The sequence below is a fragment of the Astatotilapia calliptera genome, chromosome 18 (genome assembly GCF_964374335.1).
Source record: "Astatotilapia calliptera chromosome 18, fAstCal68.1, whole genome shotgun sequence".
Classification (NCBI taxonomy): Eukaryota; Metazoa; Chordata; class Actinopteri; order Cichliformes; family Cichlidae; genus Astatotilapia; species Astatotilapia calliptera.
This window is the reverse complement of record NC_137439.1, coordinates 23,865,892-23,880,307: the sequence shown is the minus strand read 5'-3', so window position 1 is coordinate 23,880,307 and position 14,416 is coordinate 23,865,892. Positions and strand designations below refer to the sequence as shown.

The window sequence follows — 14,416 nt, the reverse complement described above, 5'->3', positions numbered from 1 at the left end:
TGTCATCAGGCACAATGCAGACCTGTTTTTTTTTTCTGTCTCTTGTTGACATTTTGAGATAATGCTGCTCTCAGCCAACAGCAATAAATTCTTATATGCCAGGAAAGATCAAACACGGTGACCTTAGTGAGTATGAAGAGGGAAGAGGATAAACTGTAGAGTGTGAAAGTGGAAGCAGAGAAGAAAGCAAGCAGAGGGGCTTCTCCTTTGCGGATAGAAGAGCGTCGCTGGAGAAAAGAGCGGAGAGGTGTATTGTTACAGATGAGATGAAGCCGTGGCAAATGGAGGGAGGAAGACTTGAGGGAGAGACAAAGGAAACGATCATGTTTTAGTTAGACGTTTCCTCTCTGTGTAATGTGTGCATCTGTCTTCTCCACCCACTTTGGTTTATGCAGTTTGTGGTTTTACACAACTTAGTTAACTGCAAAATAATGCTGGGAAAATAGCATGCAAGTATAAATGTGGTCACCAAAAGGAGGAAATTTGGTTTCTTCAGTGACCACAACCCTACATTAGTGCTCCTTAACACTCCTGAGATGAAACCTCCCAGAAATCTAAGTATATATATATGTTGTGTTGATTAGCACCTAGTTAAACCTCTGTGCAATAAAAAGTAATAGGGTTTAAAGTGTAAAGATTGCTTATCTTGCTAATGCAAAAGCCCGTGTTCACAGCTCTGACAGTACATGCATGAACTCAAGAAGTCTTCTGTGTTTCCTGCGTTTCAGTAAAAGAAGCTTCTTCTCAGTTTCACTCAGAGAGCAGAGCAGTGCAGTTACTGCATCGCGCAAGTATAAACGCAGCCAGCGCTCATACCTTCAGTGGTTTCTTAAATCACTTCAGTTTAAACGTACGCACTGGTGTTAAACCTGCTGAGGAGCCAGAGCTACTACTGTAGCTGCTTCTGAGTCCAAGCTGTTTCAGCACTCTATAATTCCTCTTTATCAACATTCAAATCACATGAAGTGATGTCACCGCACTGCCGTCCAAACTATTGGAAACAGCACTCAGCTGAGCGACTGTGTCGTCTTTGAGCCATGGTAGTAATAAGTGTTTAAACTGAAGGCAAATGGACGTCTTAGTTCATGAAGGTGTTTCACCTCTCATCCAAGAGTCTTGTTCAGTTCAGTTCAGGTTGAACACTCATTGCTTGAAAAGTGATGGAAAGGGAACAACACCAAGAGTTCACCATGAACAGGAAAAGTGCGAAGTAATATTTTTAAAAATATATCATGAGAAGCACAGATCGTGACTGCAGTGGATCATTTTCACTGTTTTTAACACTTGGGTCCACCACAGCTCTTTGTATGTTATCACTTTACTCTTCTCTGCATCTGGAAAAAGGACCAACAACAACACAAGCAGGAAGCCCACAGACCAGTTGTTTGTAACAGCGGTGTTAATTTTGACAGAAAACTGATTCAGTGTGAGTCACAGTCTAAAATGTCATTTAGTTTTAGTCATAATTTAGAGAGCGAAATTCTTTTAGTTTAAATCGACTACCGTATTTTCACGACTAGGGATGGGTACCGGTGTCCGGTGCCATGATGGCACCGGTTCTGACATAAACGGTAGTAACCAGACCGAAAAGCAGCGCACATTTCGGTGCTTTATTTCGGTGCTTTTTTTTCCTGAGCTGTGATACACTTCTAGCCAATCATTTTATGTTTCCGAGGATAGTAGGCAGGCCCAGGTACGTACGTTCTTTTAGAGCAAACTCAGCAGCCTGCAACAAGTGCTTTAAGCTGATACTGTGAGACTGTCAAAGGAGGTAACACCTCAAATCCGATGAAACACCTGGCGACGCATAGCGTTTTTTTTAAAAGCCCAGAAATGCGCCGTATTTGATAGCTTGCTGCGAGACCTCACACCGAGCGCATCTACTGCGGGTGGGTTGCCTGTTATGCAACATCCCCCAAAAACACGAAGAGGAGAGTCCTGGCCCCTAGCCCTGCCAGTGTAGCATAAATGATGACGGATGATGATGGCAGCAGCAGCCGTTCTTCTCTGCGTGAGTAGCTAAATGTTGTTCGTGTGTAATTTACGTTGAGTAGGCTAACCACGTTATTACATTAATGCATGTAAGGTGAACTAGCAAACATCATCATAGCTACATGCGGCTGTCTTCTTGTTTGATGGCAGATACTCCCTTCACCCTGGCCAAAAGGGCTAAAATGACCAAAGAAAAAGTGGAAAACAGTTAAACATGAGCGGTTTTTGGACAAAGTTTGTGTTTTTTCCATTGTTTAAGCACTGCTTCCAGCCAAGAATCATACCATATATGCCCCATAGCTGCAGAAAAGGCTAACATTGTTATCTTTTTACAAAAAACCAGCTGAGCATGAGAGGTTTTTGGACCAATTTTGTGTTCTCTATTCTTTAAGCACCGGTTTGAGCACCGTTTGAGCACCGGCACCGTTTCAAAAGTACCGATTTGGCACCGGTATCGGATAAAACCTAAACGATACCCATCCCTATTCACGACCATAAGGCGCACTGTGCTAAAAGGCGCAGTCTCAGTTATGTGTGCCCTTACTGTATTTAACACACACATAAGGCGCACTGGACCATAGGGCGCATACAAGTACCGTATGCGTATTTAAAAATAAAGCGGGAGCAAACCTGAATTCGGTACCTTACTCACATTTCTATTGCCGGTAATCGTCATCATCAACAACACACAAGCATACAAGTGTGCGTATTTAAAAATAAAGCAGGAGCAAAACAAAGTTTGGTACTCACATTTTTATCATCAATCAAACCCATCGAAGTCCTCATCCTCTGTGTCTGAATTGAACAGCTGCGCTAAATCTCCATCAAACATGCCAGGTTCACTGTCTTCACCGTCAGAGTCACTTTCCGTGCCGTGCGGCTCCTCGGAAACGATGCCGGCTTTTGCGAAAGCTCGAACAACAGTGCCAGCAGACATGTTAGCCCAAGCATCTACAATCCATTGGCAAATTGTGGCGTAACTCGCCCGGCGCTGCCTTCCACTCTTAGTGAAACTGTGGTCTCCACCGGTCATCCATCGCTCCCAGGCCGCTCGCAGCCTTACTTTGAACGATGTCCAGCGGTTGGAGTTCCTTTGTCAGGCCTCCCGGAATGACAGCAAGCTCACAGTTCATTTGCTTCACAAGTTTTTTCACATCGGCTGTGAGATGGGCACGCATAGAGTCACAGATCAACAGCGATGGTGATGCGTGGAAAAAACCACCTGGTCTCCTTACATACACCTCCCTCAGCCAGTCTTTCATCATTTCCTCATCCATCCAGCCCTTTTCATTTTCCTTAATGATGATTTCTGCTGGAAACTTCTCTTTAGGCAAAGTCTTTCGCTTAAAAATCACCATAGGCGGCAGTTTCTGTCCATTAGCATGGCAGCCAAGCACAACAGTAAAAGAAGACTCCATACCCCATTGTGCGTATCGCTACCGTGCTGGTCCCCTGCTTCTCCACAGTGTGACTCACCGGGATGTCAAAAGTGAGCGGGACCTCGTCCATGTTAGTGATGTGGCTGGGCTGGATGTTTTTGTCGCCGATGTGTTTGCTGCAGTAGGAGCGGAAGATGGCCAGCTTTTCCTTATAATCCGCTGGAAGTTGCTGCGCTACCGTAGTCCTGGTCCGGATGGAAAAATGGCACCGTTTCATAAAACGAAAGCACCAAGACGGACCTCCTTGGAAATGTTCAATGTTCATCTCTTCAGCTAGTGAAACTGCTTTTAGCCGAATGGTGACCGTCGAAACGCTTCTCCCGCTCGCGCTTTGCTCGATGATCCACCGCTCGAGTCTTTCCTCCAACTCGAGCCACCTCGCCTTATGTCCGTGGAAACTCAGCTGCGTTTTCTTGACCTGCCGGAGCTTGTTTTCCAGCTTCCTCCATTTGCGAACCATCGATTCGTTAATCTATATAATCGCTATAGGGCGCGCCGCACTTTTTGAAGAAAATCTAAGACTTTTAAGTGCGCCTTATGGTCGTGAAAATACGGTAAATATCAGAAGATTATAGTAGACCGTATCTAAAGTTGATTCAGTGGACTAAAATATAAAGTGTAGAGATTTGCAGTGTACACACAGATTTATTTTCCTGTTTATCAAATGCAAATTGTGTCCACATGTCGACCCTTCTGTTCCTCCCAACAAGTGTTGACATTTCGTCGCATTTTCATGAGAAGCAGGCAGCTAGTTGTGCCCAGCCTCCTACCCCGTTTTTCAGTGGCACATCAAATGAAGCACATCCAACCTTACTGCAAATAGAGAGCACTTCTGATTGGATGACTTTAAAACTCAAGACTTTTCTGCATAGCTTTGACATGATCTCTCCAAAACACTTCCATCTAATTTTTATTCCTCGACAAAAGTATCTGTACATATTATCATAGTTTGTGTTCGTGCATTACTTTTTATTCAGTTGTTGTTTTTGTCAGGAAGAAAAAGCGGTCGTTGATGAAAACCTTGACGTACGTAACATCGTGACAGTAAAAAAAAAGCTAAAACTCTGCAGAACCATATTTCCCCTCATGATTCGTTAAGGGTCGCATGAGCCGAGGTGTGAATCGAGTCGAGGACTTTACGGTCAGAGGAGCCAAAGTGTGGTCGCACCTCGGCTGGAACTCCCCGTTAGACTTGAGAAATTGATGAAGGTTCTCAGATGAGTACCTGGAATTCAAATGGATAAGACCTTTGTGGCCCTTGTGTGCTGCTTTACCACAACCCATGAGGACAGAAAGGGGACTGAGATGACTCAGTACGTGGTGAAGTAATGTAACACAAAAGCTGCATCCTGTTGGTTTCCTTACTGAAAAGCATAGTGGTTTATGTGGGTCTGTGTGATGACAGCATCTTGTTATTGCAGTGTCAGGCTAACAAAAGTTTTAAGACAAGCTAGCATGATACAGACATATCTGCCATATCATCCAAGCAGATATTTGTTGGTTTTACATGCACAATAACATTTAAAACATATCCAGTATCAGTATTAACTAGCTAAACTTGCTTGCTGGATTCCAGTCAGAGGGAAATATAAGCAAACTTTTCCACCCAGATGTTAAATGTAATGTTGGAAGTTTTTTCATTTTCTGTCAGCACTTTGTAGGCGTTACAAAGCTGTGTAGGTAGTCGATGATGCCATTTCCTTCAGAGCAGGCTCTCAAATGTGAGACAGCTAAAACTGTGAGAAACGCCCAAACGGAGTCTTAAAGCTTTGTTACCAGAAATATATTCAAAAGGTTTCACCAAAAAAACAAAAAAAATAGACAGCAGCTGCAGGTCACTGTGGTGGGTTGGTTTTTTTCCTGAGACACAATACTGAAAAGTATTTCCTCCTGCCTCAGACCCTTTTTTCCGAGCGTTTCAGCATTCATCTGTCTGTCAGAATTTATTCAGCATCTGCTCGTCCCCTCAGGTCAGTTTTTACATCCATCATAAAAGTAATGCTGCTGTTGCCATTTTCACCCTCTCTCCTATTATCATTTTCTACAGACAATAAATTCTGCTCTCCGTCGCTGTGCGCCGCATCTCATTACAGGCGCCATGTCCCACTGTGTGCCCCTATTACTGCTTGTTCCCATCGCATCAGACCCAGGGTCTCCATTCATATCCATATAAAATGTCTAATCAGGGAACAAGTTCCAGACTGGCTGGGGTCGCGTCACACGTCGCATCAATCTGATATCGTCTAGTCACTTTCATCAGTAAACCATCTCGCTGAATGTTCAACGAGGTTTGACATCTTTGTAGAAAATAGATGAGATTGTGGAGGAAGTAAAAGCAGCTGAAAGGTTGCGGGTTTGATTCCCAGCGCACACAGTCTGTGTTATAGACTCAATTTAGAAAGCAGATCGCTGAAGGAAATCACTTTTCCGATGTAATTGGACTTCAGGTGATATATTGGCAATATTTAGCAATGATATTTACTCCTGCAGCAGTTCAAAGCGTGATTCTTCTTGTGTAATGACACAGAGGGAAATTACCTACTACTCACTGTCTGCACTGAATCTCCTTATGAGCTTCTCCAAACACTCGAGGAGAAGCTTATAGGATAAAACATGATGGAAAATGTGTCATTAAGAATGAAATCTTGTCATTACTACACTAAGCTTTCCCACTGAAGTTATTAAGCCAAACTAATTACTTCTGTAATGCAATACAAGGCTATTATACACATCTGGAGGGCGTCTAATGATTTATGTGGCTTTTTTTTTTCAGCTTATAGTAAATAGCAGCCGCACAACCACCTAGAGTAAGCATAATAATATGAGCAGGCACCTGTGTTATATCTCCTATTGAGTCCACACCTTTGATTTATTGGCCTATAAATACCTCATACACTGTAAAAGATTATATAAGAGTGTCAAATACCAGTGTGATATGAATGCTAATGATACAAGTACATTTACCTACTGGAGTGCTTAAAAAATAAATAAATTGTTACTGCTTTCAAGTTGTTTCTGTCTAAAAGCCTCCTCAGGCACCAGTGTAGCTCACCTGATTCACCTGTGTGCTGCAAGGCTGTTGGAAAATCCCAATTGGACCCTGGGCCATTTGTTTGCTCTCTTACCTTTCCTACCTACTCTGAAACTGTCCTGTCATTGATAAAGACCAAACAGAGAAAAATAATAAAATAAAAAGACTTTCTAGGATGTTTTGTAGCTGTAAGGCATTTTAATGCACCATGGTTATCATTCACCTGATTCACTGCCAATCTTTAGGCTTCATTGCAAAGGAATTAATAATCCATCATGCGTAACGGCTACATGTAAGGCCGAAGCAGTGCAGTGTTGGATCCTTCAGTTTATTGAAGTAAAAATGACTCTTCCTCGAGGTGCTTTGATTTCCCCTTGTTATTTAACTAACAGCAGCTAATTAAGTCTCTGTTGTAGCAGAAAAAAATTAATGGCACAACCAGTGAATATTTACTTCTTTGTCTGATTATTTTAAGTCTTCAGGAAAGAGGAAAGGTACAGCTGACAGGGGCTCCCTCCGTGAGCAAGCAACAGTGCTGTTGCGTCGTAACTGAAACTGCAATAAACAAGCCTACAAGCATGTACAAATTAATTGGATGTGGTGTAAAATTGCTGCCTTTGATAAGTGAAGGCGCAGATCCCACACACACACAGACACACACCGTTAACTGACTGGCACTCAAAACATGTTGTAGCCACAGTAACTGTCTCTTTGACATTTTCAGATCCAGTCTTTTGCGCCTTAAGATGACTCGAATACCCAAATAGGTTTTTGCTGGCAGAACAAATGCTGGGATGCAGATCGAGCCAGCTTCGATTTCAGTTGAAGGAACGCAGAAGAATATAAGGCGTTCATATCACGTACGTTTATGGGATTAATCTTATCCGGGAAAAAGTGGAGTCTCCATAAAGATGATGACAGTAACGATGACAAGACAGGAGGTTGCGTATATACTTGACTGCGTTATGTAACGCTCACATATCCAAGATGCTTTATCTGTAGCCATCCACTAATTCGCCGTAACACATAAATACACTAGCCGCCTGTTTTCTTAGCAACAAAACAGCACATGTCACAGAGGATTTGTCAGATACACACTTCTGAACTCATTAGGCAGTGTGAGCATCGCAGGGATTTTAAAGCCCACGCCGATGTTTAACTCAGTGCAAAAAACCTCAAACATACCTGATCAGATTAAATTTCATTAGTTTCATTGGATAATATTTTAAGCCATATTTATATAAAGTCTCACAAGGTTTTTGAAACTTTTTCTTTCTTTTCCCCAGCAGCTTCACTCTTTGTTAGTTTTTGTCTTTAAAACACTGTTTTGTTGACATTTCCTTTACTTAAGTGCTCATTGCAAATACAGTACACAATCCCAGTGAGTAAATACTTTGAGAAGATTTGTCTCATTATTCTATTCCTGCATCAGAGACTGGGGGAATAACTAATTAAAAAGCAAGTCACAGTAAACTCTTTCTGTCTCTCTGGTCATCAGCCAGTGAGGTAGTAAAGCCAGCTTAGCATCCCTGATAGCTCTATATTTAGGTAGCTTACTGAGAACCTTCTGTGTTTGTTTGTGAGCTTTCAAACTGTGAATACGTTAAAATCCCAAACAGTAATCTGAGCCGCTAAAAGCTGTAGTTAAAAACAAACAAAACGTTGAAATGATGAATTAAGGAAAGGGGGAAATAATCAATGAAACATCAGTGCGTGTAAATCGTACATGTCACTCAAAACAGTTGTGTGCAGCTCATCGTATCAGATGCTGATGCCGCCGCAGAACAGCGCTCATCTACAGCGTCTTCCGTTACTGTAAGGCGAGCAGCTCTCATAATGGCAGAGTGGTCGAGAGTCAAACAGAGGTGAAAGTAGAAATCAGCGCCGTCGTCGTCATTGTGACTGCGCATAAGTAACACGCTGTTGCTGAGAGCGAGTGTGGATGGGCATTAATGTGACAGTTACACAGCAAGGTGTGGAAGACGGCCTGTCTGCTGTCCTGTTGGCTTAACCTTGAACATATTCATTCACGCACACACACAGCTACAGAGGACGTGATGGTAGAGGGCATCCAGAGTTTACAAGGGAGGTCAGTGTGTGTGTGTTTTGTCTTCAGGAAGAACAGCAGGGGGAGAGGGAGACTCGCAGGGTAGCAGTGCTTTAATGTCTCTCCAGAATTTTTTTGCATTGCACTTTACACCTTGAAATTATTGCGGTTATTAATTAAGCCTTTTTCTCTTTGGTGGAGGAGATGTTTCCAGTTTTGTGGATTATAACAAAAGAAAACGTAAGGCCAAGATAAACGAAGCCGTGCGGTGAGGTGAAGCATGGGGCGAAGTAAGAACCCGATAAATGTTGGATCCTGATCACTTTAAAAGTGCGAGTTAAGGCATTTGGTGCAAGTCTTAAAGTGCCCTTCTAATTTTTCTGACTCATGGTCCTGCCTTTCCTTCCAGTTGGTGCACTGATGATTAGCTGTCACTGTGTGGGGGTGCATTACTACTTTGGAAGGTGGATGCATTAACAGCACAATGCAATAAGCCGTGTTTTATGTGACTAATGTTTCTTCAGGTGGAGGAGTTTTAGGATGTCTGTCTGACTGCAAAGTTAATTCCCCCTCCCACTCATGCCCCACTCTGCTCTACTGTATGATTAGGCCAGTCAGATATGGTCATCAGCACTAACTGACACTGATGATACTGTTAGCTCCGTGTGGAGGAGGGTGTGAGGTTAAGTTGTTAACATTCAGTCTAGAAAGTTCATATTTAGCACTTAGCTAACCAGCCTTGGTTTTTTTTAAATGCTTATTTTATATTTGATTGCATAAACCACGAGCGTCAAACTTTCCTCCAAGTTGCATTCAAATTTTTTTTTTCAATTTAATTTTAGTCATGTCCTGCTTCTGAGATGCTGCTTGCAGCTGCAGAGCTTTCGTGATGTCGAGGTGTCAGACTTCGTTAAGTGAAGTCACATCTGTCTCTAATAATTCCCATAAAAGCTGTTGGTTCATTTCCTGTTCCAGCTCATGACATAGCGATTCTTTTAAATAAGAGGAGATATTCACTGATGGGGACATTTCAGTAAACTGGTGCAGGTGACCCAGTTTCTAATTTTAGTTGTGACATTTCTGACTAATATTTTGTTGTTACCTGACTGCCAGCTAACCTGGGTATGATTGTGGTATATTTGAATCCTTTTGAATCTTTTACCAGTTGTTAATGGCTTAAGTATCAACATTTAGAAGTTACCAGCCTGTAATTATTGTTTGTCTGCAAGGCAGAACCCACAACTTGACAGTCTAATTACAGCGTATCTCACCTGAAAATGAGATGACACACTGAAATAACAACTGCATCCTACCTGCATCTCACACAGCTTACAATTTATTCTACACGAGGTCATTGGTTAATATTCTGGAAGCTGCTAAAAGCTCAACACTGTGTGGTAATCTCTAGAGGCAAATACATTTAATATGTCATGTTTCTTTTTTAATTCTTGACTTATTTTATAACAATAATGAACCACTACATTAAATATAACTAGCCATTATTGACATTCACACATAAGTTATTTTATCAGTTACCTGGTTAATATTTTTGTCTGTAATTGAAAAGAAGCTTTTAAAAATCTGTTGATAGGCTGAGTTCATGAAACTACAGTACTGTGCAAAAGACTGGACCCTGTCTCCAGAAATGTATAACACATGAAATAATAGGTGGCTGTTAAGAAGCCATTCTTAAGGAAGGGAAACAGGGAGAAAAGGCCGAATCCAAATTTGAAATATCTGGTTATCAAATCGTCATCAGTTTGCATGGAGGAGGTCAGAAGAGAGGTGCAGCAGTAAGGGTCCGCTGCCATCTGTAAAACACGGTGGAGGCTCTATCATGGTTTATGGTTGCATTTCAGCCAGTGGTGTTGGGATTTTCCCAAAATTGATGGAATGGATTGTCCTCCCTCTAGAGCCCAGACTGAATCAGTCTAATCATCTCGAGAGAAAACAGAATAAAAGGCAGCCAACATCCAAGGAAAAGCTTTAAATGTCCTTCAAGAAGCCTGGAAAAATATTCCTGAGGACTACTTAAAAGAAGGCTCAGACTGAATGAAGGTGGCCGTACTAAATATTGACTTTCAAACTCATTCAAATTGTACAACTTGTCTCATGTGCTGTATTTCCATGTATGTTTGCACGTGCTTCAATAAGTCACTGCACTTGTTTCCTGTTTTTCCCTGCGACATATAAAGAATTATGAGGCGGCTAAAGACTCGTACAGTACTGTGGATTTCTTTAAATCAGATGAAATCACAGAGCCTAGAGATATTGTGTTTACTCTATGCTTACAAAAGTAATAAAATAAAGCAAAAACAGAATTTAGAGAACGTAGAACTAGAGAATCTGTTTGTTTTTTAATTTTTTTTAAGAAATTTCTCATCATTATGTAGTTCCAATATTTTTAGGTGGAAAAGTGATCAAGTTCATTACACATGTAAAATATAATTCATGTGTCTTAGACAACAGACAACAGCAGCACAGTTCAGTCTCCTCTCGTCCTCTGCTGTGTTTGTGTCGAACTGCTTAGACCGCCGCCTCCAGTATCCGTTACCTCCTTAACTAAAGCTGAAGGTCAGAGAAAAGGTTGACCAGGAACCTTGACTGTAGACGAGATGTAACAGTGTCACACCGATGTGGACTAGTTTGAACTTTGTGCAAGATATGAGTGTATTTATAACCCAGCAGCCTGCTTCAAATGTGCTCTTAATCAGCGGGAGAGCAAGTCGAGAAGCATGTGTCTCTGTTTCAGTGGGTTTAAAGTAGTGGGCGCGTTTAAGGTGTCATTGATGGCGCCAGCGTGTGGAAAGTGTAAATATTTAAAGGTGTGCATCGTCACCCTCTATGACCCATTTCTCCTTTTTCTAATCTATTCATGTTTAACAAACATAAAGAGGTGTTACGCATGAAAAAATGGCTGAGGTATATTAACGTGGACATCAAGCAGATGGTCATAAGGGCATTTTTTTAAGTGCAGGTCGTGTTTTCAGTTATTTGTGTCAAATATGTTGACTTTCCTCTAACTTTAAACAAAACCTCTCCGTTTTCCCCTCTCCTCAGCTGAGCCTCTTCCTCTGATGGACCTGTGTCGGCGTGCGGCCAGAGTGGCGTTAGGTCGGGACCGGCTTCAAGAGATCGAGCGCCTTCCTCTGCCCCAGTCCTTAAAAAATTACCTCCAGTACCAGTGACTGACATCGGTAGAGCCAGCTGGGAATACAAGGAAGTCCGAAGATGGATGATCGATGCAAGCATGTCCACAGTGGGAGCGCCACAGCTCTTGCAGATTTCTAAAAGGATGGATATAAAGATGGTGTCTGAACTGACGGGGGTCAAACAAAGAATAGGACAGCACCAGCTTCTTTTGGATTTTGAGCTGCTTTTTTTCATTCGCGCAGAACTTGAAATAAATTCTTAATGATGGCGTCCCATCAGTGTCTCACTCATCCAGAATAAAAGCCCATCCTCAGATGGCACAGCGTGGTTAAGCAGTCGAAAAGACTGTGGTAAGACGACCACCGCCACCTAGTGACGGGAATAAAAACAGCACAGAGAAAGCACACTAAACCCATCCACGGAGGCCTTTCTGACGTGCAGTCAGCGACCATTATCATTGCTGTTGGATCCCATAGAGAGTGTTCGTGATCTCCACTGGCGCAGGCTGCAGAGTCCAGATGTCCAAAAGGATTTTAGCACTAATGTTTTTATCAGATTGACATCGGGCCGCGACCAAAAGCTCACACTGCATACAGAGCACATCAAAGTGTGGCTAATGGGCTCTATGCACAGTTTGAAAGTTAGTATGCCAAAAGATATGTCCTGGCTTCAGAGAGACATTAGTTAAAAGATAAGCCCTTTTCAGACATGTAGCATTTCTGGCCCTTTTAAATGAAGACTTAGAAAGATATTCGTAACAACTATACACACACATAATGTTCGTCACGTTATGAAGAAAAAGTGCTCTCTTGCACTGATAGTAAAAATTAGCTTAAGGCCGGGGGGGAGTCACTAGTTCTCACTCAGTTTTAAGATGTTTTAACATATGACAGATTTTAATCTACTGTTGTTTTATGAGATTCCAGTAGAGCTATATGGAAACCGTTTTACATACAGGATGTTTCTGATCCTGTATGTGTGGAAATCATTGAATTAGTCGACTGATTTAACCAAACGGATGTTTAGGCTGAGATTTCTGCCGATTTTTGTTTATGGTGCAGAATTTTCAAAAAGCTATAAAAAAGTAAAGTGATTCATCCTTTGCTGTGTGCAAAGTCTCTGCAACCAAAGCTTGCTCTAATGTGATTGATCAGTAGAACTCCAACAACATGTGCACTACTAACTGAAACCGGAGTGCTCCCACTAAGCAAAATCTTGTCCCTTGATTTTGCATATTTCACATACAGGAATCTGGTACTATCATAGCTGAACAAAAGCTGAGAAATTAAGGGTATTTAATGTATAAACAACTTTAATAAGTTAGATTGAGCTCATTAACTGTACTTCACTGCCCTACAAACTACAGATTGTTTGAATATGGAGCTCCCAAAACTTCTGGAGCAATGAGGCTTTCAGTTGTAGCAGATGTAGCTGACGATCACCAACAATAATCAGCAGCCTGTCATCAGACTTTTAGTTTAGTGGAACTGCTCTGCGTGTCTGAAAGGGGCCAATCATGCTTGTTGTGTAAAGTATTGGAATTTTTTTTACTTTCTTTTTGATTCTTTGTTTTGTTTTTTACGGCACTGCGAACCATTCCTCACCAGACACTAGATTATGTATTACGATGTCATCTCACAACCAAAGTATATCACAGGAAGCTGCAGAGTGCACGAATGTATCTGCGAGCTGCAGGTCGCGGGCCGGAAACGCTGTTGGCACGAAGACGCCACCTGCCGCTGTTTGTAGCACCCCGCTGTAGCTCACCGCGGGCGGACGGTATCCGTCGCGCTCGCCGCACAACTGTCTTAATGACCACGAACGACAAACTGACAGGGGCGGATCTAAGCCGACTCGGTCCGCGACTCGAGGCTGTAGCGGCGCGGGCGATGTGCTGCTGGCTCATAATAGGATGCAGATGACCAATGCACAACCACACACGTGCTCACTGAAGACCAATCACGTTTTCTTTCCAATTAATGACTTAAGTCACTTTTTTTTTGGTTTGATTTTTTTTTTTTTTTACTCTTGGGTTTATATCCTTCATTAATATTATTATTAATATTATTATTGTTATTGTGAGTGTGGGGGTCTGACTGATGACGGTAGGAAGACGATGTTTATTTATAACAGGCTAGTTCTGTTTGTTTCATTAAACTGATCATTGATGGTTACATTCAGGTAAATTAAATGCAAAGATGCTGACGATGAAGGGAGAGAAATTAAAAATTGTTTGTTCGATGCTGCTTTTATTATTATTAATATTATTTTATTATTATTAATATTATTATTATTTGTGATGGCGGTGGTCTTACCTCCTGTTTCTGTAGGTTAGGATGGGGGAGGAAAGGACCTGTTCACGTACGTAGTCGAATGTATGGACAGACAGTGCAGTTGAGATGTCAACAGACATGAAATGTGAATAAAAGCCAAGTGAATTTCAAACTAAATCTCTGTGTTTCTCTTCTTTACTTCAGCTCGTAAACTGGGCCCGAAAACAGCAGACTGCAGGAGCGTTTACAGTGCTAAAGTCAGCCTAAACACATCTTACAAGAAAAAAGGTGAATAAATAAGGTGCGAGTCCGTTGGGTCGACAGTTTCAGCATCTTTAATTGCATCTCCGGGAGCATTTTATCTCCCAAGCAAGGCTTTGGTAGGCAAAATTGGGCTGTTAAGTATTTAGCTGTAAGTTCTTGTCAAGTGTGCAGTTTCCACTTGAGGATGTAAACGGCTAATGCTGTACTCATCAGCTCC

The 14,416-nt window shown here is 41.9% G+C and overlaps 1 protein-coding gene across 10 annotated transcripts in view; it reads left to right on the top strand.

Annotated features, from left to right (window-relative positions):
* The window catches only part of LOC113009911 (SPRY domain-containing SOCS box protein 4-like), an 87,707-nt gene extending 73,595 nt beyond the window's left edge, over window positions 1–14,112 (top strand). For all 10 annotated transcript variants that reach the window (XM_026148559.2, XM_026148565.2, XM_026148557.2 and 7 more), the window contains one exon: window positions 11,570–14,112. In XM_026148559.2, the coding sequence (XP_026004344.1) occupies window positions 11,570–11,697 (128 nt within the window). In that variant the 3' untranslated portion in view covers window positions 11,698–14,112. The remainder of the gene's footprint in view (window positions 1–11,569) is intronic.
* The last annotated feature ends 304 nt before the right edge of the window (window positions 14,113–14,416 follow it).